Below are 24319 nucleotides of genomic sequence, written 5' to 3'. Positions count from 1 at the left end.
GAGGGGAAGGAGGAGGGGAGGGAGGAGGGGAAGGAGGAGGGGAAGGAGGAGGGGAAGGAGGAGGGGAGGGAGGGGAGGGAGGAGGGGAGGGAGGGGAGGGAGGAGGGGGGGAGGGGAGGGAGGGGAGGGAGGAGGGGAGGGAGGGGAGGGAGGAGGAGAGGGAGGGGAGGGAGGAGGAGAGGGAGGGGAGGGAGGAGGAGAGGGAGGGGAGGGAGGAGGAGAGGGAGGGGAGGGAGGAGGAGAGGGAGGGGAGGGAGGAGGAGAGGGAGGGGAAGGACGAGGGGAGGGAGGGGAAGGAGGGGAAGGAGGAGAAGGAGAAGGAGGAGGAGGAGGAGGGGAAGGAGGAGGGGAGGGAGGGGAAGGAGGAGGAGAGGGAGGCAAAGGAGGAGGGGAGGGAGGAGAGGGAGGGGAAGGAGGGGAAGGAGTAGGAGATGGAGGGGAAGGAGGAGGAGAGGGAGGGGAAGGAGGAGGAGAGGGAGGGGAAGGAGGAGGGGAGGGAGGAGGGGAGGGAGGGGAAGGAGGAGGGGAGGGAGGAGGGGAAGGAGGAGGGGAGGGAGGAGGGGAAGGAGGAGAAGGGGGGAAGGAGGGGAAGGAGGAGGTGAAGGAGGGGAAGGAGGAGAAGGAGGGGAAGGAGGGGAAGGAGAGGAGGGAGGAGGGGAAGGAGGGGAAGAAGGGGAAGGACAAGAAGGAGGGGAAGGAGGGGAAGGAGGAGGAGAAGGAGGGGAAGGAGGGGAAGGAGGGGAGGAAGGAGGGGAAGGATGAGGAGGGGAAGGAGGGAAAGGAGGGGAAGGAGGGGAAGGAGGGGAAGGAGGGGAAGGAGGGGAAGGAAGGGAAGGAGGGGAAGGAAGGGAAGGAGGGGAAGGAGGAGGAGAAGGAGCAGGGGAAGGAGGAGGAGAAGGAGCAGGGGAAGGAGGGGAAGGAGGGGAATCGTTGGGGCTGCAGTGTAGAGCTCTCTCCCTGCTCCCGCTTCCCGCCTGGGCTGCAGTGCAGGCATCAAACAGGGCGGAAGCCTAAGCAGTGAGAAAGGAAGGAGGCTATTTTTAGCACCGTGGCCAGGGTGTGAATGTTGGTAGAACTGAGCAGGGCCTGAAGCTGTCTGCATGATAGAGGGAAGAAAACCTGTTGGTTTTTAAAGGTCAAAGGCCAGGTGGAAAGTTGTGTCCCCATCCTGGGGAACACCCCGAGTGCTGGCGAGACGCCAGCAAGAACTCCACCAGGTCACACACACAGGAGATTCGTGCTGTTTCTTTTCCCTTTTCAACCTCCAGTAAATTCCTGTTGCAGCGATGAGACCATGCCCAGAGGGGAGTGATGAAGATGCCAGTTCATGCAGGACTGGGCGAGGTGGGGGGGTGTGCCCGAGGCAGCACCAGCAGTCCCTCCCACTTCCCACCGTCTGGGCTCCCCTCGCCCCAGCGGGTGGTGACGTCTGGAAGCCTGCAAGCCTGGTCCAGGTGAGCAGCGGAGAGACGGACAGGAATGCGCCTCTGGGGGAACACCTCGCCTTCCTCCTGCCGGTGCCAGCTCACTCCACGTCCCCTGCGCCTGTGCAGGACAGACGCACTGTGACTCCCGGGCACTGCCAAGAGTCTCCGAGCAAAGGCTGCTGACGTCTGCTGGGGACAAGACAATGTGCAAGGATAGCGCTGCTGGGACGCTTACCTTTCAACTCGGGATATGCCAAGAGTGACAATACTCACACCCCCTTTTAGGGAAGGAGGCATTCTCTTTTCTGGGGGTATCTCGAGTCTTTGGAGTCCTTGCTTAGGTCACAGGGTCAGGAAATGTTTCCAGGAAAGAAAGAACTGTGTTCACAGTGCAAGGTTTGGAATGTGGCGGTTTCATGGGAAGAAGAATCGTGACTGAGGAGAAGGGCAGAGATGTGCTGAGAAGCGCTGAGTGGAAGGGGAGAAAGCCTAGCCGCGTGGCCGAGGACAGCAGAACTTAAGGGTCCACCTGAGTGTGCAGGCTTTCCATTTGACTCTCCACTAGTGGTGAGTTTCTCAATATTCCTCCTGGGGTCAGAGGACAGCACTAGGAGCAGAGGACCCAGCTCCGATTCCAGTTCCGGCACCGAGCTCCTGGGTGGTGGGCCTTAGTTTCCTCATGTGCACGAAGAGTGGTGGGCCAGGTGGCAGACACGCCTCTCCTCGTCCCCCAGTTCCTGTGTGCCCCGAGGAGAGGGGCTCTGACAGGCTCCCCGAGGGCAAGTCAGCTCCTGACTGCCTCGTGGCTGCTGTCAGGAAGGGTCTCGTCTGCATGCGCGGTGAGTTCAGGGAGAAGCCTGCCCCAGCCTTGGAGGGTCCGTGGTTTCCAGGGCAGCGAGACAATTTCTGCAGCTCACACTGCCCATCTTTAGCTTGCACGATCCCTGAGTCAGTGGAGGCTCAGAGACAGCAGGTCCTGGAGTGCCAGCAGGACAGAACCAACAGGTTGGTGCAGACGGGGGAAGGCGGGGGTGTCAGGAAAAGCCCGGAGGTTGCTCCAGGATAATACTGCTGAGAAGGGCCTGGGAAAGTTCCTTTTCTGGATCGTGGGCTGCAGCCCTGGCTTTTCTGCCTGGAAGATCTGTAACTGAGGAAGATGGCCTAACTTTTAAACACAAGAGGTGGGGGAGCGGAGGGAAGAAAAGACTGAAAAATAAAGAGAAATGTCAAGGCTGCACCCAAGGCATCTATCCTTGAAAGAACCCTTCTCTTGAACTGATTAGTTGTCCAATCATTTTCGTCCCTTCCTTTCAGTGTGCAGGGCATGCCCCGAAACTGCAATACCTTGGAACTGGAACTAGATAAAAGTTAAGGTCCTGAGATGGAAAAGCGTGAAAGACTAATTCCTAAAGGCAATGGGCATTTGCCGGTGAGGAAATCTGTACTTCTATCAATTTTTTTAGGAAGTGAGAAGGTGCAGCTTGGCCAGGCATCATGGGAAACGACTTGGTCGGCTTGGCAGAGTCAGTGTGATCCCACGCGGGCTGTGCTTTGGACCCCCAGAGAGAAATGATAGTGGCTGGGGGAAATCAGGAGCAAGGAGGCAGCGGCAGCCCCGGGAGTGACCTCTGACGCCCGCTCCCAGAGCCGGTTTCAGCCAGCGGCGTCTGGTCTGCCACCTGCATCCCAACACAGGTGACACCAAGGCCTGCCCGAGGCCCAGGCCCACAGCAGTGCAGGACGGGTCCGGGCCTGGAAATGCGGCCCAGCCGGTATGCTGGCGGGGCTGAGCAGAGAAGAGGAGCAGCTGGGCTCATAAAGGAAACCCCGACTTGGATCTCACGTGTCGGGGTGGCTCTGGCTTGGGAAGTGTGACGAGGAAAGGGAGGAGGGAAAGGGGCCGTGGGGCGGGCAGAGAACACCGTACTCACCCGCGCATCCTCTCTGTCCCGGCTCCTCCGCTAACCTGTGCAGCACAGACACAAACGATACACTGAGGTCACAGTCGGGGTCTCTTTGCCACCCGGATGTTCACCTGGGGCCTCCCTGACCCATGGGCTCCTGGGCTTGCCTCTCCCCTTTTGCTCCCCGTAGGTCGACTTTGCCCGACCAGGTATGAAAACAGAGGTGAGTCACCCAACCTACAACCAGCAACTGCAGCTGACCTAATAGAGCCATGGAAACAAGTGCCTCTCAGGAGGAGGAGGACGATAATACTAAAACAGAAAGGAATCTGCCTTAAACCTAAGGAGCAGTTACATCAGGGGGCACCGTCCGTGTGGTTCTGAAAGTGAACAAGGTGAAAATGGTCTAAACTATGATAGGAGCAGTAGTTCCTTCCCGCAGACGTATCTGCTTGGGATGCTAAATCACACTCCTGTTCACCCTGAAATCTTGAACGATCGCCTGGACCCTCAAAAGCCTGTATCTGTTCTCACCAAGGACCACTGCTGGCAGTCTACCAGACACGCACTAGCGTTAGGTGTGCAAACCGGATTTATAGCTTCCAACACCGTGGGGGCAGGTTCTGGGAGAGGTGATTCTGAAGGACACAGGGACATAAAATGAGGCCGTGGAGCAGCTGAGACGAATTTAGGGCTCTGAGGTAATATGGGGGAAGTTCTGTTAGCCTGCGTTTCATCTATATAGTCTTGGTTGTAAGTACTGACTCCTCAAGGTGAGGGGATGCAAAGTGGGAATCCAGCAGAGCAGGAGCATTCCCCAGGGTGCAGCCAGACAGGGAGCCAGGGCAGGCAGGGAGAGGCCGAGGCAGAGGTGAATGTGGTTGGGAAGTGTGGCTGAGTCGTGAGTTCTTCAAAAGTGCCCATTTGGCTCTCACAGTTTTTGCACTGAGCAGACTATGCCTGACAGGGTGCTGACCCAGTTGTGTTTGTATTATGTCAGCATGATTTCAACCCCAAAGAAGCAAATTGCTCTCTCTTTCTGGTTGATACTTATTGCCCTCTAATGCCTAGGTGACAGTAGTTACGGCTACCTCAGTCTATAGTAAGATCTCACGCCTAGATCACAGTGGAGAATCAGAAGGTCCGTCCATGGTTTTAGAACTATACCCACGTAACAGCCACACGTTAACTACAGGGACATATCCTAGGACCTTATACAATGCTGAGAGTCAAACATCCTTTTTAAACCCTACCCATCTCTCACCCCAACTCTTAATACTCTTCCCCTTGGGGATGACACCTAAAAGCCACAGAAACAGAAATTCAGGCATTCTCACGAAAACATTTCACACAGATGTACAAAGCAAGAGGTGCAAAGGAAGAAGAGATGTTGACAGGGCAACACAGGTGCCAGGACAGAGGGACCCTGAGGGCACCGGGTACCGGACAAGGGAAGCCACACCCAGTCCCTGTGTGAGACAGAGCCTACATCCAGACTTGAACCAGGTCTAAGGCTACAGTCTGTGGTCAGGGCAAGGCCCAGGTGGTCAAGGCACAGTCCTCTGTGTGCTTCGGGGGAGCGGGGCAGACTGAGGAAAGGCCATGGGAAAAGCTATTGGGAAGGGAGTGGGGTATAAGGGAAGAGAGGCCAAAGCAGCAGCTGTTAGGTCTTCAGCCAAGAACATTCCACATGAACGCCGGGATCTGGTGGGACCGTGTGTGCGTGCATGCGTGTGTTTGCAGCATGTGTTTACATAAGCGTAAATCTATCTCTGTGTGTCTCCTCTTCTCTTCACCTCTTGCACTACAACCCTCCTGCCTTATTCCTAGTCCCCCATCGGTATGCGGAAGTCCGTCTTCTCTCCATTTCTTTGCCGCATTTCTAGATGTTTCAAACACCGCTGCCCTCTACTGCTGACCTTTTGACGGCCATGCCAAATACTTCATTCTCAGCAATTCATCATAGCTATCGTCCACTTTCTCCCAGGCCTTGCTCTGACTCACTCGATGATTTCAGCACCTGGAGTACATTTTTCTTCTCTCCGTTTCTTCCTTGGCAATTCCAGTGTCCTTGCTGACAAACTTCAAAGACCTCACTCTCTTATCCGCACCAGCCACTATGGGCAAAAGCTCCGGACACACCCCTCCCAAGATGCTCCCCCTTTCCCATCACAACTCCCTTTCCCGTATCCACTTCTTTCCACCCTTCCTTAAGACTTCTCTCCCTTCACGTGGTCTCGCAGTCGGCTCAGACTAAAGCATGGGCACTGGTGTTAGAGACACCTGGGCTGAGTCCAGGCTCTGCCACTTACGGCCTCACGTTGTTTAACCACCCTGAGCCCTGTCTAGAAGCCTTCCCTCACGGGGCCGTGGAATCAAACAGGAAGAGTGTGTTACGTGCAGAGCATTTAGCAGGGACCCGAGAGAGCTGGGCCGGCTCCACCTCAGGCTCCACAGCCTCCTCCGGGCAGCCACCCACTTCTCTCCCGGACAAAGTGCTCTGCTGCCCACCAGCCTGTTTATTTCCTTACGTTTATGAATCTACTGACATCCCACTACATGCCAGGCACTGTTCTAGGCACTGGGGATACAACCTGAACAAAACAGACCGAAGTCTCCACCTTGTGGAGCTTATATTTTGAAGGAATCCAGCAACTGGACATATTAATACATCACAGAAGTAACAGCTAACTCTCAAATGTCCAAAGAGAATTGTGTTATCTGTTCAGGGTAACATAGAAACATGAAGATTAAGAGCATGAAGTTTGGAGTGAGAAAGACCCAGCTCAAATCCAATCTTTACCACTTAATAGCTAGTTGATCTAACTTTCTCTGCGCCTGTTTCCTCATTGGTAAAGCGGGGATATCATTATATTACATATCTCACCAGGTCGTTGAGGACTGAATGAGATTATACATGGAAATCAGTTAGCACAGCTCTTTTGAACATACATTATTTTTAAGAAGGTTTTATATACAATAAAATGAGGAAGCATTACTGTCCCGTGCTGATACCTTTCTCTGTTGCTTTTAATTCCTCCGAGAAGCCACAAAGCCATCTGGCTCTTCTGTCCACAATCATCTCTGCCTTTTCAGAAACTCTTCTTGTATTTATAATCATACGCTCAAAATTCGATGACTAACTTTTCCTGCCACTTCCTTTTATCTCCTATTTATTTTGCATATCTTAATTTTGCTCTCCTAACTGTATTACAAACTCCTTGAGGCAAGGGGTCACGTTTGGTGTTTTAATTGCATCTACTTCCTGTATCCCATCCGTCTATCATAGTGTCAGGAGATCAGGAAGCTTTTGTTGATCCACTGACACAACCACCTCTAGGGAAAAACTTGATGGTCAGTTGGGAAAAGTAGGGAGAAGGATCCGTGGGGGTCTGAAAGCTCTGGGGAAAGGTGGCAGCAGGAAGGAAGGCAGAAACAAAGGGGAGGGGGGATTCCGTTCAGGGGCTAGGGCTCTGGCTCCCATTCAGACTAGGGGTCCTGGAGCTGCCTTTAGCTCTGTCTTTCCCATTCTGCACCTTCTCTTCTTCTTCCTCTGCACCTTCCCCTGCTGTGAAAACAAGTCCAAGGAGGCCAGTGACCCTTCGGCACAGTAGAAGCATAGGAGGAGGGAGAAGTGAGTAGCTTAGGAGGCTTGGGAGGAAACCCTAGCTAAAAGCTCATGGCTTCAGGTCTCCAAGGGTGCTGAAATCACCTAGTCTGCACCCTGTGTGGTCCATGCCCCAGCATCATGTCCCCATAAGCCCTGAGCCCAGAGCAGTGCAGTCTGATGTCACCCACCCAGCTTCTGGCTCTATTGCTGGCTTCTCTAAGGTGATGATATCTACTAAGGTATATGGCTAATACCTTGCATTCAGGTTCAAGAAAACAATGATAAAAGTGTACAGCAGGGAATACCTAGATGAACACTGGCTTTCGTTAAAAACAAAACAAAACAAACATACAAAAACCTGGTTTTAGCTGATGACAAACTTAAAATGACTGAACAGTGCAAAGTGGCTGTGTGGAAAAAAGCTAATGCCATCTAAGGTTACTTTCCCTGGGGCCTGCTCAGGGCGGTGGCAGAGCTCACCGTGCTGGGGGTGGAGTGGGGGTCAGGGGGAAGACCCCTTGCAATGTGGAGACGTGCTCAGCCCTGGAAACGCACTTTGAACCAGGGCCTTGCAACACTTGGGCACACGGGATGGTCAAGTGAAACCCACGTCACATGAGGAATGGCTGAAGGAACTGTGAACGGCTGCCTAAAGAGGAGAGGCTGCGGGAGAGCCACGTGACCTGCCATCAAACACTGGAAAGGCTGACATGAGAGGAGGGGCTGGGCTCATCTGGGCAGCTTTAGAGGGTGGAATGAGGATCAGTTTGCTATAGAAAGGCAGATTTTGGCTCCCTGATAAGGAAGAACTTCCCAGTGAGGAGAGCTGGTCATGAATGAACTCGCTGGGAATATTCAAACAGAGGACTTTTATATCAGGCAGCAACTGGATGAAATGACTTCCAAGATCCTTTCCAACTCTAAGAGTCCATCATTTGTGAAAAGATTTCAGAAAAGATGAGGAGGGCAAGCTATGGATATAAACAGCAGGTCCACGCCGTACAGAATACATGGAAGATAATTTGAGCACCTACTCTCATCCTCATGAAAATCTCGACAGTGATGGTAAAAACAGGTTGGGGACTTCCCGGGGACGCAGTGGTTGAGAATGCGCCTGCCAATGCAGGGGACGTGGGTTCGAGCCCTGGTCCAGGAAGATCCTACATGCTGCGGAGCAACTAAGCCTGTGCGCCACAACTACTGAGCCTGCGCTCTAGAGCCCGCGAGCCACACTACTGAGCCTGCATGCTGCAACTACCGAAGCCCGCCCGCCCTAGAGCCCGTGCACCACAACTGCTGAAGTCTGTGCTCCTAGAATCTGTACTCCACAACAAGAGAAGCCACCACCATGAGAAGCCCGCGCACCGCAACAAAGAGTAGCCCCCGCTCGCCACAGCTAGAGAAAGCCCGTGTGCAGTAATGAAGACCCAATGCAGCCAAAAACATAAATTAAAAAAAACACATGTTGGTGTTGGGCTCTTCCACTCACTGAGAAACTGGCAGCCTGGCATGTAAAGGGAGTTTACCTCTGTGTTTGATAGAGATACTGGGCCATGTGTGGGGCTAGTCCACATCTACCATGGACCTAGAGTGGAGCATCAGTGAAAGGGGCCCTCGTGGGATTGCAGACATGATCCCTTGTCCTGTGCGGGGATAAGGGCAGTGTGGTGGTAAGAGCGTCGCTTAATGTTCAGACCTAAGCTCTAGGACCAGCTTTGCCCCTTCAAGCTGTGTAACTTTAGGCAAATCTCTTTTCTGATAATCACTCACCGCATTTCTAAAGTAAGGGGAGTGGACAGTGCGATCTCTAAGGTACCTTTCAAATACATTACATGGTTTTGTTAAAACTATCCTTTCTTACTAGGAGACATTGCTGAGTATCCCCGTACCCTTACTTATTATGAAGCTGTTTGGTCTCTATGTGCTTTGTGTTTAATGATGTCTAGTCACCTCCCAAACTAGTGTGATGAGCTCATGAACCACTCATTTTGCACAAAACCTAATACGTGGCCATGAGGCATGAGTGTGGTTAATTTCCATGCCTGAAATCCCCTAAGAAATTCCCTCCAGAAGTGGGATTTCTGGCATCTGTGGGAGCTATGTTAGGGAAGGGACTTTCTAATCACCCATGAGGTCATCTCAAAGGTGGTCATCTCTTCTGTTTATGTGTGTGTGGAGGGGAGCAGTGCTTCTAAAAGGGATTGAGAAATGGTACCAGAACGGAGACAGTGTTACTGTAATGCTGCCTGAACAGGAGAACTGGCATCTTAACTGTACTGAAAAAACCAACACAGGCCACACACTTATTCTCTTCTAAATGAAAACAGCAGATCTGAGAGCGAAGCCGTGGGCCAGACCTTGGCCTGGTCCCATGACAACACTAAAGGCATACGCTTTCTCCTACAAAGGTCTGAAGGAGTACATGAGGCTCGCCTTCCCTAAGCGCACGCACAGATGATTTCAATGTATTGTGTTTCAATAAGTACATGTGTCTGAATAGCCCACAGAAAACCTGCTTTATATTTTTATTCAATAACCTTGTTAAGCTAGTTCAAGGTATCCAAAAGCATTACATTAGGTGGAAAGACACAAAAGAGGGCCATCTGTATGAGTGACCCACAGCACTTAGGAAGGGAATGTGTTTGTTTAATATATAACACGGGAATCTGACCACCATAAAAAAGATTAGCAAAATACCTGACGGCTACAAAACTGATGTAATCATGGGGATTCTTGAAGACATGCTGATAATGGGAATGGCATTCTATTTTTTCTCTCCTTCCCGGGTATTATGTAAGAGGAAATATGCCATGAGGTAAGGGTCTCTGGAAAATCACTGAAATAGCTAAGAGACAGACAGACTGAGAAAGAAGTCATAGATAAGACTGAACATGAGGAACGAAGGAAGCAACAGACTCAGGTCATGAACTTCCAGTGAAATCAGAGCCTCGTCATGGACAAAAGGAGAGAATAGGGTTTCAAAACCAAATCAAATAGGAGAGAGCAGAAAGGCAGCCGGGAGAAAGTCCAGCAGCTTTTGCAGCTGATGCGGTTCCAGTCATCCAGGAACGCTCTGGAGCGAGACAGCTGAGCAGGCCTAAGGAAAGAGCAGCTGTGGAGGAAGCACAGATGGAAGACAAATTAAGGGAGGAAGGGGCCTAACTGAGCTGAATTTCTTTAAGGTCGGAATTGTGTTTGCTCCACAGGGCATACTCTTAAGAGGAACCTAAACGTGTGATTATCTCTATGTGATCACGTGTGGGAGAGAGGCTCCCAGGATGAAGGCATCCAGCGCATCCCTGGAAGGCAAGACGACCGCGTGGTGAAATTAGGGAGACGCTTTACCACGCAGTGAGGCGGCGAGGAGGGCGCGGAGGGGGAGGTGGGAGGCTGGGCGGGCGCTGTGGGCGTCACCTGAGTGGAGCTCCTTCACCAGGGATGACATGGTGCTGGTGATGGAGTCAGCGGCCACCAGCAGGTCATTGCGGAGGTCTCTCCTTGTACCTGAGGGCAGTCAGAGCAGATGGCGATGCCAGGTGGGTCGGGGGGAGAGAGCTGAGTGAACGCCTGGGTCGGCGGGGCCCTGGGACTCAGGGCAGAACTCCTAGGGGGAGATGGGCTGAGCAGCTCTGCCCGCTCCCAGGCCGTCAGGAGCACCGGTACCCAGGTCTGTCTGTGGTCCTCCTCCCTCTTCTCTACCTGAAGAGCAGGACCCTGTCAACTCCATACTTCTCAGCCACAATCAAAGGAGGTGGATTCTAGAACAAATGCTCAGGCAGGACTTACTCGCCAGCTCCACCTCCCTGCTCTTGTCTCCGCCCCAGAAGACTTCCTGAGCTGCCTCGTCTTCTCCCAACCACATAACATCGCTGGCCATTAGCTCCACAGACAAGGAGGCTTCAGCAAGGTCCTGTTTAGAGTTCCACTCCTTCTCTTGTTTGCTCTAAGGACTTTCCAGGCCGAGTGCCCGACTTTGGGGATGCTTCCATCCAATTCCTCCGGAGGAGGCAAAGCCCAGAGGACAAGGCACTTCCCACAACCCAGAAAAAAGAGCACAGAAGCCCAGGAGGCCTGTACTTCGCACATGTACAAAGCCTGCAGACCTTCTGTTGCAGACCAGCCCATCTAATGAGAAGGGGTCAGCGCTTGACTTATTTTTACTGTATGTGAAAATCTGATCATTTAAAGCGAAGTGCACAAAAGAAAAGAAACTGGGAAAACCTCAGTAGGAATCTTGTCCACGTTTCCAAACCCCCTCAGCGCTCCATTATACTCTGCTCCCGGACTCACCCTGGGCGAAGGCCTCCTGCACGTCCCCGCCAACTCCGCTCAGCGGGTCCTGCGGGCAGTGGGTGGGTGTGGAGCCAGCGGAGGTGGAGTGCACGGGCATGGGCATCGAGCGGCTGCCTCCGTGAGTGGGCGACGTCTGCGGCGATCCTGTGGCCTGAGCCTGGGAGAATCAAAGAGATAAAACATGTCATCTCAGGTGGCTTACCTCTTTGAGGAAGGGGAAAGTCCTTTTTTTCAGTCAACCTGAGCCAGCCCAGGGCTTCAGTTCAGTGGTGCAATGCAGTGCACGATCACATTTGAAAGGAAGGAGTCAGGCTGCCTCCAGCACTGGTGAGAGGAAGAAAAGGGAAGGAAAGGGAGAGAACAAAGGGCGAGGAGGGAGAAGAGGCAGCAGGAACACTGAAGAACGGACTAAAAGTGGGAGGGAAAGGGGTAGAGGCGTGCACAGGGAGGGGGGGCCTTCCAGGTGGACAGATGGAGCAGAGTAGCTGGTTGGAGGATCTGGGAGGGGCTGGGGTCACACAGCTGGGAAATAATATACAAACACCTTTGAGTTTTGTTTGCAAACACATTCAGGTGCATTATTTCATTTGATCCTCATAACAACTTGTGAGTAGAAGGGGCACATGTTGTTTTGTATTTATTTTACAGAAGAAAAACAAGGATGAAGAGAGGAAGAGCTCTGTGTCAGGCTGCACGTCTCGTCAGCGGGAGATGCTGGAACAAGCCCTCTACTTTAAGGGCAATGACACGTGTTCTGCGCCTCTGCAGCTGCCAGGCCACAGGGAGCGTGCCTGAGTTTGTGGGTCAGGAGTCTAGCTGCAGGCTGTTCCCAGGAGCCTGGTCATCTGGCCCGTCATGCTGCACTCGTCGTGCTGCACTCGTCAAGCACACACAGTGAGGTCTTCTGTGGGCCATCCCGTGGGGACTAGGTGAGAATGGACACACACATTTAGCGGAAACCAAACTTTCCTTGTGAGGCTCTGCCTCAGTTTTGGAGAAAGAGTGGAGCAATGGGATCAAATTTAAAAACTCCGGTTAAAGGGAGCTCGCTGAGATTTGGGCTCTGCTGCTCTTCAGAGGAAGGGCAACTGAGGGTGGCATATAGAGCGGGGTTTTCTTTGGAAGCAAAACTGGGAAAATATAACCCAAAGTGTGCAAATGAGTTCAAAGGAAGATAATTATCTTTTGGGATCTGGCTCACAAACCCCGCGTACAAACAGAACCTGCCACGTCGAACAGGCTGACAGGCTGGGTGCACAAAGCCCCAGCTCAACGCTTCACCCAGCGTGAGCACCGGACCAAACGGAAATGATCTGTTCTCCATCGTTCTTGCTTTGATTCGTGTCTGTGTGTTTTAATTTGAGAAACTTAAAAAAATACAGAAAGCTTAAAAGTGGAACATAACAGACCACTCAAATTGATAATTAATATTGTGTCAAATTTATTCCAACCTAAAAACACTGCAGATAAATCTGAAGACAGCTTTCACCACTAATTCTTTCCAGCCCCCTCCTCTCTTCCCAGCCCCCTCCTCTCTTCCCTTCAGAGGCAGCCACCGTCAAAGGTTTTGGTGTGAAACTTTCTACCTATGTGTACATATGTAATTATGAATAATATATGATATTTCGTGCCTTTAAATTTTGCATGAACGGGTATCATACTGCACATATCATTTTGCAACTTGCTTTTATCATCTAGCATACTTTAAAAAATGTTATTGAAGTATAGTTGATTTACAATGTTGTGTTTAATTTCTGCTGTACAGCAAAGTTAGCATACTTTTTGAGATCTTTCCATGATAAAAATAAATATGAACTTAGACCCTTACCTCACATTATATACAAAAACTAACTTAAAATGGATCATTCCAAATATAAGAACTAAAATTATAAAACTCTTAGAGGGAAAGATTAGACAGCGACTTTTCAGATATGACACAAAAAGTATATACTACAAAAGAAAAACAGATAAATTCGACTTCATTAAAATTAAGAACTATTTTTAAAGGACACCTTTAAGAAAGTGAGAAAAACTCAGAGGATGGGAAAAATTTTTGCAAATCATATATCTCATAAGGGACTTATATTAGGAATATCTACACAACATGGTAAATCAACTATACTTCAATAAAAAAATTGATTAAAAAAAGAATATATAAAGATCTCTTGGGACTTCCCTGGTGGTCCAGTGGGTAAGACTTTGTGCTCCCAATGCATGGGGCCCGGGTTCGACCCCTGGTCGGGGAACTAGATCCCACATGCATGCCACAACTAAGAGTCTGCGTGCTGCAACTAAGAAGTCCGCAAGCTGCAAGGAATATCCCGTGTACCGCAACTAAGACCTGGTGCAGCCTAAATAAATAAATAAATATTTTTTAAAAAAGATCTCTTACACTCAATAATAAAAGGACAGGTAACCTAATTTAAAAATAGGCAAAGGATCTGAATGGTCATTTCTCTAAAGAAGATATGCAAATATCCAATAAGCATATGAAAAGATGCTCAATATTATTGGTCATTAGGGAAATGCAAATCAAAACCATAATGAGCGGGACTTCCCTGGTGGTGCAGTGGTTAAGAATCCACCTGCCAATGTAGGGGACACAGGTTTGATCCCTGGTCCAGGAAGATCCCACATGCCGTGGAGCAACTAAGCCCATGTGCCATAACTACTGAGCCTGTGCTCTAGAGCCTGCGTGCCACAACTACTGAGACCACGCGCTGCAACTACTGAAGCCCACTCACTCTAGGGCCCGCGTGCCACGACTACTGAAGCCCACACACCTAGAGCCCGTGCTCTGCAACAAGAGAAGCCACCGCAATGACCGTGTACTGCAACGAAGAGTAGCTCCTGCTTGCCGCAGCTAGAGAAAGGCTGCACGCTGCAACGAAGACCCAATGCAGCCAAAAAACAAAACAAACAAACACAAAACCCAAAAAACCACAATGAGCTACAACTTCACACCCACTAAGATGGCTATAATAAAAAAGACAGATAATAACAAGTGTTGACAAGAATGTGGAGAAATCGAAATGCTCATAAACTGCTGGTAGGAATATAAAACTGGTGCAGCTGCTTTAGAAAACAGTTTGGCAGTTCCTCAAAAGTTTAAACACTGACTACCATATGACCCAACAATTCCACTCCTACATGTATATACTAGAGATAAATGAAGATCTATGTATATACAAAAATTTGTACACAAATGTTCATAGCAGCATTATATATAATAGCCAAAAAGTGAAAACAAACCCAAATGTCCAGGGACTTCCCTTGTGGTGCAGTGGTTAAGAATCCGCCTGCCAATGCAGGGGACACAGGTTTGATCCCTGGTCCGGGAAGGTCCCACATGCCACGGAGCAACTAAGCCCGTGAGCCATAACTACTGAGCCTGTGCTCTAGAGCCTGCGAGCCACAACTACCGAGGCCACGTGCCACAACTACTGAAGCCCGGGCACCTAGAGCCTGTGCTCCGCAACAAGAGAAGCCACCTCGGGACTTCCCTGGTGGTGCAGTGGTTAAGAATCTGCCTGCCAATGCAGGGGACACAGGTTCGATCCATGGTCCGGGAAGATCCCACATGCCGTGGAGCAACTAAGCCTGTGTGCCACAACCACTGAGCCTGCGTGCCACAAATACTGACGCCTGTGTGCCGCAACAAGAGAAGCCACTGCAATGAGAAGCCCGTGCACCACAACGAAGAGCAACCCCTGCTTGACGTAACTAGAGAAAGCCCGCACGCAGCAACGAAGACCCAATGCAACCAGAGGGAAAAAAAAAAAAAAGTGTCGGGGAGGGCATGGAGAAAAGGGTACCTCTGTGCACTACTGGTGAGAAGGTAAACTGGTGTGGCCACTAGGCAAAGTGGCATTTTTCCTCAAAAAATGAAAAACAGGACAACCATATGATCCAATAATCCCACTTCTGTGTATATATCCAAAGAAAATGAAAACAGGGACTTCCCTGGTGGTCCAGCAGTTAAGACTCCATGCTCCCAACGCGGGGGCCCTGGTTTGATCCCTGGTCAGGGAACTAGATCCCACAACTAAAGATCCCACATGCTGCAACTAAAAAATCCTGCATGCGGCAACTAAAAGATCCCACATGCTGCAATGAAGATCCCGCGTGCCACAACTAAGACCTGGCACAGCCAAATAAATTAAAAAAAAGAAAAGAAAATGAAAACAGAATCTTGAAGAGATATTTGAACTCCATACACACTTGTTCACTGCAGCATTATTCACAATAGCTAGGATATGCAAACAACCTAAGTGTCCATCAACAGATAAATGGATAAAGAAGATGTGGTATATATGTACAATGGAATATTATTCAGCCGTGAGAAAGAAGGAAATCCTGCTGTGTTATTTATGGTAAGTGAAATAAACCAGACAAAGAAAGACAAACACTTCATGGTATCATCAATATGTGGAATCTAAAAAAAAGTCACACTCAGAAACTGAGAGTAGAAAAGTAGTTGCCAGGGGCTGAGTGGTGGGGGAATGGGGAGAGGTTGGTAAAAGGGTATAAACTTCCGGCTAAAACATAAGGTCTGAGGATCTAATGTTACATGGTGACTACAGTTGGTTAATATACTATTGTATAGGTGAAATATGCTAAGAGAGAACAACTTAAATATTCTCACACACACACAAAAGATAAACATGTGAGGTGATGGACATGTTAATTAACTAGATGGGGAAATCCTCTCACCATGTATAGGTTTATTAAGTCTCTACAATGTATACTTTAAATATCTTACAATCTTATATGTCAATTATACTTCAATAAAGCTGAAATAAATATAGAATAAATTATAAAAAAAGAACCTATGTCTAGAACATATAAAAAAACTCTTGTAACTGAATAATAAGACAGGCAACCCAATTACAAAACAGGCAAAGACTTGAATAGACGTTTCATGAAATAAGATATACAAATGAGCTAAAAATTACATAAAAAATGCTCAACACGAGTACTCAGGGAAATGAAAACTGAAATCACAAAGAGATACCACTTACTGACTGAAATAGCTACGATCAAAAAGACTGACAAGGATGTGGGAAAAGGGAAAGCCTTGTACACTGCTGATGGGACTGTAAAATGGTACAACCACTTTGGAAGACAGTCTGGCAGCTTCTTAAAATGTTAAATGTAAACTTACCATATGACCCAGCAATTTCACTCCTGATATGTACCCAAGAGAAATAAAAACATATGCTCATCCAAAACCTGTACACAAACGTTTATTAGCAACGTTTAGTTTAATAGGCCCGAAGTGGAAATAACCCCAAAATCTACTGACTGGTGAATGACTTAAAATGTGGTTAATCCATATAATGGAATCCTACGAAATCTCTTTTTGATGTTTTTATCCCGGTTTAACTTTTTTTTTTTTTTTTTGCGGTACATGGGCCTCTCACTGTTGTGGCCTCTCCCGTTGCGGAGCACAGGCTCCGGACGCGCAGTCTCAGCGGCCATGGCTCACGGGCCCAGCCGCTCCGCGGCACGTGGGATTTTCCCAGACCAGGGCACGAACCCGTGTCCCCTGCATCGGCAGGCGGACTCTCAACCACTGCGCCACCAGGGGAGCCCCCAGTTTAACTTTTATAATAATTTTCCGTTGACAATTCAACATGTTCTATCTTTTGAAATATTCTCTTCTATTTTGCCAGTGGTTACAAAACATTTATTATTATTTAGTCTTTCAGCGTATATATCTTTTCTTCCCGACTAGTTTATAAACCGTAGGAGTCCGGTTTTGTCCAGATAACATTATCACATATTAATCACTGTATTTTGGGAAAAAACCTCCACCTTTCACCCTATAATTATCACCCTCTGTTTTTTTGGCCATTTTTATGGGAGAGGGAACAAATCATAAAGCATAAAATTCATTCTAGTTGGGAAAGTGCTTATGAGCAATCAGACCTAGCAGTTCCAGCCCCAATACAAACCAGATAAGGAAGCTGGGAAGAAGGTGAGAGAATCTACGGAGAAGGCAAGAAAGTCTGATGCAGAGGCGTGGCTTTGCAGGAAAGTCCTGAGCCAGCACAGTATGGGATGTAGGAGATCACAGAAGTGGTGGATACTGGCAATGCCCAGGCCTTTCCTGGGCCTTCCCAGGGCTGAGGGGAACAGAATAAAGGTCGTTTCTTGGGTTGCCTGGGCAGCCTCAAGGAAGGACCCCACGCAGCCAATAGCTTCCCATAGGCTGATACTGTGAGAAGTGATGAGCCCAAAGCTGTCTGTCCATCACAGAGGAGTTAGAGCCTCGGTGAGGTCAGGTGTGGACCTTGGATGCTGGGGGAGTCTACGAACTCATCAGATGCCTTAGCCACCGAATGGAGGGTGCTGCCCACGAGAACCAGGCCTGGCCAACAAGCAAAGGACATGATGGCTTCAGCACAGGTCAACTTGGAGCTATGGACACCCCTCCACTGAGGCCACAGCACCCAGCAAAAGGCCCCAAGGTGCAGCACTCATTTTGGGTGCAGGAAGGGGGATAAGAATCTCTGAAATGACTGGCTTCAGAGTTTTCCTAGAAATGCCCAGACTAAGTGCCCATCTCAGAAAGTGAGCGCTCAAGAGGGAAATTAAGGCCACTTAAATAATTTTTTTTCCTAAGTATGTGGCCTGTGAAACTCAAATTCACTTCACTGTATGACAGTTATCTGGACAGTTATCTGGACAGTTATGTGGTCCAACCCAGTATTAAACATGTGGCAAGTACTCAGTAAATCTCAGTGAGACTGGAGCCAGGCATCACCACCCAAGGACTGAGTGTCACAGTCATTAAGACCGGAGATGAACAAATAGGTTGCTTTTTAAGAACATGAAGCTGAACCTCTGCAAATATTTTAACAGGAAAATAATGACTGGGAATGAGGTAAGAGGGATTGACAGGGGTAGACAGCCACATGTGGCTAAATCTCTAGGATCAGGAAATGAAACCTACTGCCCACCATCAGCTTGAAAATAATCAGGCCCCCTTCCTGGGATCACTGCCCAGGACATGCCTTCTGAGGAAGATAGAAACCAGACTCCTGACATTGCCTTTGTTCAGAGCAGTAGAAAGAGAAAAGCTCAGACCGCTGGGAAGGCATAATTTTCCCCATGGATCTCAAACTTCAGCCCTTGGCTTTAGGATCATGTTGGATTAAAGCAATGCTAGGATGGAGCTGTCAGGAACCCTATGTGCATTCTGGGTCCAGCAGAGCAATGCCGGTTTGGCATCCTTGTGGGGCAGTAAATCCCAAAGGCCCCGGGAGAGGCACAAGTCATAGGTAATCGATATGCAGGTACTTCAGCCAGGCTCGAAGCTGAAGGATCCGGAATGAGGTTGATCTGGAATGAGGCATATGTTGGTGCAACAGAGGTCAACTGACTCTGCTCCTGGGCGGTTCCGACAACAACCATCTACTGAAAGGCCTGCACTCTCTCACCTTTAGGCCTCTACTAGCTGTTCACTCTGCCGGGAGCGCTACCCCTCTATGGTGTCTGACCAGCTGGTCTTCCAGCTGTCTGCTTCACTGTCACCTCCCTCAGAACCCTGTACAGCAGTAATCTCACCCCTCAAATTTATCTTCCTTACCATTGTGCTTACCACATGCAAAGGCTTAATAAATATTTGTTAAATGACAATGAGGTGTATCAAGTTTCTGACCCTTTCTCTTCTGTAATGGAAAGCGGGAACGTAGCCAGAGCGGGCAATGATCTCCGGGGAGGACTAAATCTATCGTCATCAATAAAGCTTTATGTGAAATACTTTAACTAGGTAACTAACTGTTGCAGGCAGACCTCTGAGGAGGCCTCCAGTGGCACCCTCCCTCCCTGCAGTCACCTCTGGTGTTATCCCCTCCCCTTGAACGTGGGCTGGGTGTAGTGACTGCTTCTGATGAATCAGGCCAATGGGATGTCACTTCTGAGATCAGCTGATAAAAGACCATGACTTCTGTCTTGTCCACACATACCCTCTCCCACTCTTGCCCCTGCTCATGCTAAAGAAGCCAGCTGCCGTCTTATGAGCTGCCCTGTGGACAGGCCCACCTGGCAAGGAACTGAGGGTGCCTTCCAGCCATCAGCCAGCATTGAACTGTGGCCCTCAATTCAACTACCCACGAGGAATCCTGCCTACAACGACGTGATCTGTTGAGGCTTGAGGTGACTGTAACCTTGTGAGAAACCCTGACCCTCAGCTTGTGAGGACCCAGCTAAACAGCGCCTGGACTCCTGACCCACAGAAGCTGTGAGTTAAGCTTGTTCTCCTAAGCCATTAAGTTCCGGGGTAAGTTGTTATGCAGCCATAGGTAACTCACGTGCTGAGCTTGAGTGTTTTCTTCCTGCATTACTAGATCAGTCCCATCTGAAGAGCATTTGACCGAGAGGGAGCAGGAGGGAGAATTTTGGGATGAGACCAGGCCCAGAGGCCTGCATGAGACGCCGAAGACCTTGGAAAGAGGACCGTGGATGAGAAGCGATGCAAGCATAGAGAATCAAGAAAAATTTTTCCGGATCTGAGAATGTGCCTGAGTCCCTCAGTGCATTAGCCTGTCCTGAGGCTGAAAGTTTCAACCGCTTTACTTTGTAATGAGTAAATGGCAGGGCCTGGAGACAATTCTCTGCTGCAAATCCAATGACTCAGAAGAGGAGGGGCCGCCGCAGGCGCCAAGAGGGGATCTTGCTCTGGCCACAGGCCCGGGTGAACGCTAAGGAGGCGGTGAGGTTCCGTGGGAGGGGCGCACCCTTAAAGTCTGGAGACCTGGGGTTTTCTTTTGACTGTACAGGACATGCATTTGAATTCTTCTGGAGTTCAGTCTTCTCATTTACAAACTGAGCGGCATCGAACTAGATGACCTGTGAAGCATTTTTCAGATATAAAATGCTATGATTCTACGACCTTCACCAAGTTACCTCATCTCAGAAATGCCGAGTGATCAAGGCTTTGCTTTGGTCATAACCACTCTGTCAGTGAAGGATCCCCCTCTGAGGGCTCTCAGCGGCCACCTCAGGGTCACGTAAGGCATGTTCTACTCCTAACTCTCCCTTCTCACGAGCGGAGTCCACGCCGGAGATGCTGCCTGTTCAGGTCTCCTGCACTCGCAGCTGGTGGGGAGGTGCAGGGAGCAGACTGCTGTATGCAGGGGACGGGCTGTCTCAAGGAAGACAGTTTGAAATAAGGTCCTCCTCATTACATAAGCACAGACTGGAGCGTCTGGAGCACACACGGCTGAAGGCAGTGCTGCAGTGCGCACGGCAGCTCTCCTGGCTCACCGACAAGTCACCTATAACCCGGTTAGAGACTGCTCATCCTCTGCCCACCTGACAGGTCTGTGCCGGATGGACACACTGAAGTCGGCGCAGAAGAAGCACTGCATTGAGCGACTGCACCTTGTCTCAAAGGCACAGATGGGTTGTACGTTCAGAGAGGCAGGCCCTCCCCACCGAGACTGCTGAGCACTCCACTCAGAGCAAACGCATCTAGAATAAGCAGCACAGTCAGAGGCTGGGGGGAGCATCGCTGCTGGAACCCAGAGATTATGGGGAACCTGAGGCTCACACAGAAATCAGCAAAGGTGGAGGGACTAGGGGGGTGGGGATAAGCTGTCCAACGAGGGTCCGAAAGAATCGCGTGCCTCTGGGTTTCAGCTGCCAGAAGAGGGGGGGGCGAGCCTAGAGAAGCTGGGGGAGCTTCACGACACGCTCCTTGGTGTTTTAAAGTTTCCTGAAGCAGGACAGTGGGACCTTGTTGAAATACAACTTATTACAAAGGCCTGAACATAGCAAAGGCCAGTCACGTGTCTAACCAACAACTAAACACAATAAATGCCCTGTAACTCAGGTTCTCTGAGGACAGAGGTCCCTTGTAGTTGGAAACAATTCTGCTGGAAAGACAGAGCTAGAGAAATGTTACAATCTGAGAGGCTCTCTCCTCTGCTGGCCCTTCACTGCTTCTAAATCAGCAAAGACTCTGAGAACCTGAGAAAGCTATGTATCGTGTTCCAAGAAAAGAGTTCAGAGGTTACGCTTGTAATGTCAGAGGGTTCGTGACCCCAGGAAAACAGCCTCTGTTTTAGTCCAACATTCATTACTGTATCTGAGGAGATGGAGGCCTAGAGAAGCCACAAGGTCACAAATAAATTAGTAGCAAGGCTAAGATGGGTACCTGGGTCTTCCAGGGGCCTTAAGCTGCTGGAATAACCCTAAGCACTTTGGGATCCCAAGTTTCTGCGGTCAGAAGGAACAAGGGTCAGGTGAGACTTCTCACTGCCGAGGCCAACCACGATTTTTGATAGCAACATAAATTAATTTCCAGCACGAGTGAGAAACGTGAGAAGGGAGAATACGGTGATTCCGACTCAGTCTTTTGTTTGAGCGCAAGTCTAACATTGGAGCCAAAACAGGTACAGAGAACGCCAGAGAAGGTGACTTGAGGACACTGTGAGTGGAGATGGGGACTCACACGCTGTGGCAGAGAGCGTGGCCGTGCAGGGGCAGAGGTGCTGTCTGCAGTAGGAAAATGACGATATACAGTCCTGGGCTGTGCTCAGCCAGCCCCAGCAGGGCGCCTGGCACACAGGAGGGGCTCCATAAATACTATTTCCTTCCCTTCTTTTTCCTGATGGAACAGGTATGAATTTTTTTTTACCTCCTTGATTATCGTCAGGTAATCAAACCCAGGGAGGCTTATGGCAAAAAGCCTGATTTTGAGAGTTAATGCCCTCGCCAGAGCACTATTAACGGCATCCCCTCCACACACACACCCAACGAAAACTCTGAGCTAAGCGGTTATCATGGTAACAGAAGGAGACACTTGAGTCTCCATTTTTCTCTCTCTGATTCATGGACACCTGCCAGGTAGCAGATGGCCTGTGTGGACAATTACCTTCATTTTCCTGCAATGTATTTAAATTAAACAAACTGGCCTCTTTGCTGCCGATTTTCAGAGGCCCGTTCGGAAAAAACAACAACAAAAAACCCAGAAAAACAATGTTGGGAGAAAGGAACTACAAGTCTGAAATTTAGATGAGGCAACCGTGAACATACAGAGAACTGGGATGTATACAGAATGGACTTTGTACATTTTTTTCGTCAACAAAAGGTAAAAAAAACAAAAAAAAAAAAACCCCACAGACTATTTTGAGCTGCTGCAGGTGGTGGCTCTGCTAGGAAAATGCAGCTGTCTCATCAAATGTGGAAGTAAAAGGAGAGAGAGGATTATCTGACGCTGTACTGTCTGTCCTGCTGCAAGATTTGAAAATAACTGCCTAACATGACAAGAGTTAAGACTGCTGGGAGTTAGGCCCAGGGGTGGAAGTGAGCACACAAGGAGAACAGGGGTGGAGGAGATGAGAAAGGCAGTCACGTGGCAGTGAGCAAAGCAGCAGCCGCGGGTCCCTCTGGGGCAAATTAGAAACAGGTAAAGAACACGCCTGGAGACCTTCCCCTCTCCCCAAAGTGTCCACCGCTGAGGTAAAGGGCGGTGCAGCTTTTAAGGATGAACTTGGCTTCTAAACACCCAAGAGAAGGGCCAAACAGTTCTATGATGCCTCTCTTCTCTCACCACCGTTAATACATATTTATCTATCATGTGTGTGTCTGCTGGAAGGAGAGGGGCCACCAAAAAGTCTGCCTGGAGGTCCCTCCTCAGAGGGCTGACACCTGTCTGTTCCCACATCACTTCAGGAAACTCAGGGCTTACCCATGACCTGTCACTGCCTGCGGTGGCTCTCAGGTGTCACTCCCTGTGGGGTTACTGTTGGACAGCAATGGCAGGACTGCTGGGTGTTTTGTGATCACACTGTTGGCAACGGGGAGGTGGTTATGGTTCTCATTCTCCATGATTCTGCCCCTATTCAAGCCAAACTGAATTATATAGAAGACAAAGCTTACCCGAGCCTGAAAGAGCTGGGGGGCAAGATGTCTAGGTATCTTTCTCAGTGGAAGGAGCAAAGCGTATTAAGTTCCTAAGACTGTCTCAGAAGAACAACCTCTTAAAATTCACCATAAACCCGAAGATCAAAAGAAAGCTGAAATTTAAACTTTTAGATAGGGAAGCTCATAAATTCCAAGACTAGAATTACCCTCTTTCTGTTTGTTTCTCCTAGTTTGCCCAGCTCTGTTTGAAAATGGTATCCCATTAGTTCTCACTGCAGGATTTTAAAGCTAGTTCTCAGCAAAATGATCAGGGGCCTCACTGAGGGAAAAATCCCTATAAAATGAATACCAAACACTCAGATTGCATGTTAGAAACCGAAAGAGGACAGGATTCCAGGAGAGCATGGTCCTTAATTCAGACATGAATTCAACGATGGGGCAGGCAGTCTGAACCTATCAATGATATTTTAGAGTTCAATGAGTCTGACTTAAATGCTGCTTATGGGTAAGTAAGTAAAACTTGTATGATGAGGTGTGGCACCTGATCCAGCACCACCCCTCTTTGTTGAGTCCCTGTTCTATATAATAAGGTGGTTAGAGTCCAGGCTTTGCAGTCAGATGGACCTAGTTTGGATTCCAGCTCTGCCATTTATTAGCTGTGTGACCTGAGGCAACTTACTTGACCTCTCTGAGGCTCAGATTCTTCACATGTAAAGTGGAGATAAGAATATCTTCATGGGTTGGTGAGGATGTACATAAAGTGCTTCACATGCTGGCTCAATGGGGTACTACCTGCCATGATTCCACTTTGAAAGGTGCAAAGTAGGGGTATGAAGGGGCAAGGTCTCCACTCTCAGCAGGCTCACAGCCTCCTAGGCAGTTTGGCATGTACGCAGCTAGCATACAAAGGAGGATGAAATCCGTACCGTAGCAGAGGTACAAAGGAAAAGGGGCACAGAGGCGAGAGAGTTTAACTGTGACCTTCTGGAACAGGGTAAGGTTTCACAGAAGAGGTGGCATCTGAGAGTGTCTTGAGGGGTATAATTTCAATAGGCAGAAGTGGCTCGGGAAGGGCAACCCAGGTGAGGAAAGGGCATGAACAGAGGCACCATGAGAGAGGAAGCTGTATGTGTGTGTTGCAGGGGAGGGGAAGAGCATGTGGGGACACTAGTATGCAGGGAGCACAGGAAATATATGGTGGGAAAGAG

General features: G+C 49.4%; 1 protein-coding gene across 9 annotated transcripts in view; it reads right to left on the bottom strand.

The window, feature by feature from the left end:
* Positions 1 to 210: 210 nt before the first annotated feature.
* Positions 211 to 24319, bottom strand: part of DTNB (dystrobrevin beta) — a 241396-nt gene continuing 217287 nt past the window's right edge. For 5 of the 9 annotated variants that reach the window (XM_073791534.1, XM_019943115.3, XM_073791535.1 and 2 more), the window contains 4 exons: positions 11232 to 11391; positions 10356 to 10445; positions 3359 to 3393; positions 1473 to 1613 (listed from right to left, as the gene is read on the bottom strand). In XM_073791534.1, coding sequence (XP_073647635.1) covers positions 3389 to 3393; positions 10356 to 10445; positions 11232 to 11391 — 255 coding nt within the window. In that variant the 3' untranslated portion in view covers positions 1473 to 1613; positions 3359 to 3388. Of the gene's footprint in view, positions 1011 to 1404; positions 2575 to 3358; positions 3394 to 10355; positions 10446 to 11231; positions 11392 to 24319 lie in introns of those variants that run through there. The other 4 variants (XM_073791532.1, XM_019943116.3, XM_019943117.3 and 1 more) reach the window with 4 other exon arrangements.

The sequence above is a fragment of the Tursiops truncatus genome, chromosome 14, assembly GCF_011762595.2.
Source record: "Tursiops truncatus isolate mTurTru1 chromosome 14, mTurTru1.mat.Y, whole genome shotgun sequence".
In the NCBI taxonomy this organism is placed as follows: domain Eukaryota; kingdom Metazoa; phylum Chordata; class Mammalia; order Artiodactyla; family Delphinidae; genus Tursiops; species Tursiops truncatus.
This window is presented reverse-complemented; position numbering and strand designations above follow the sequence as displayed.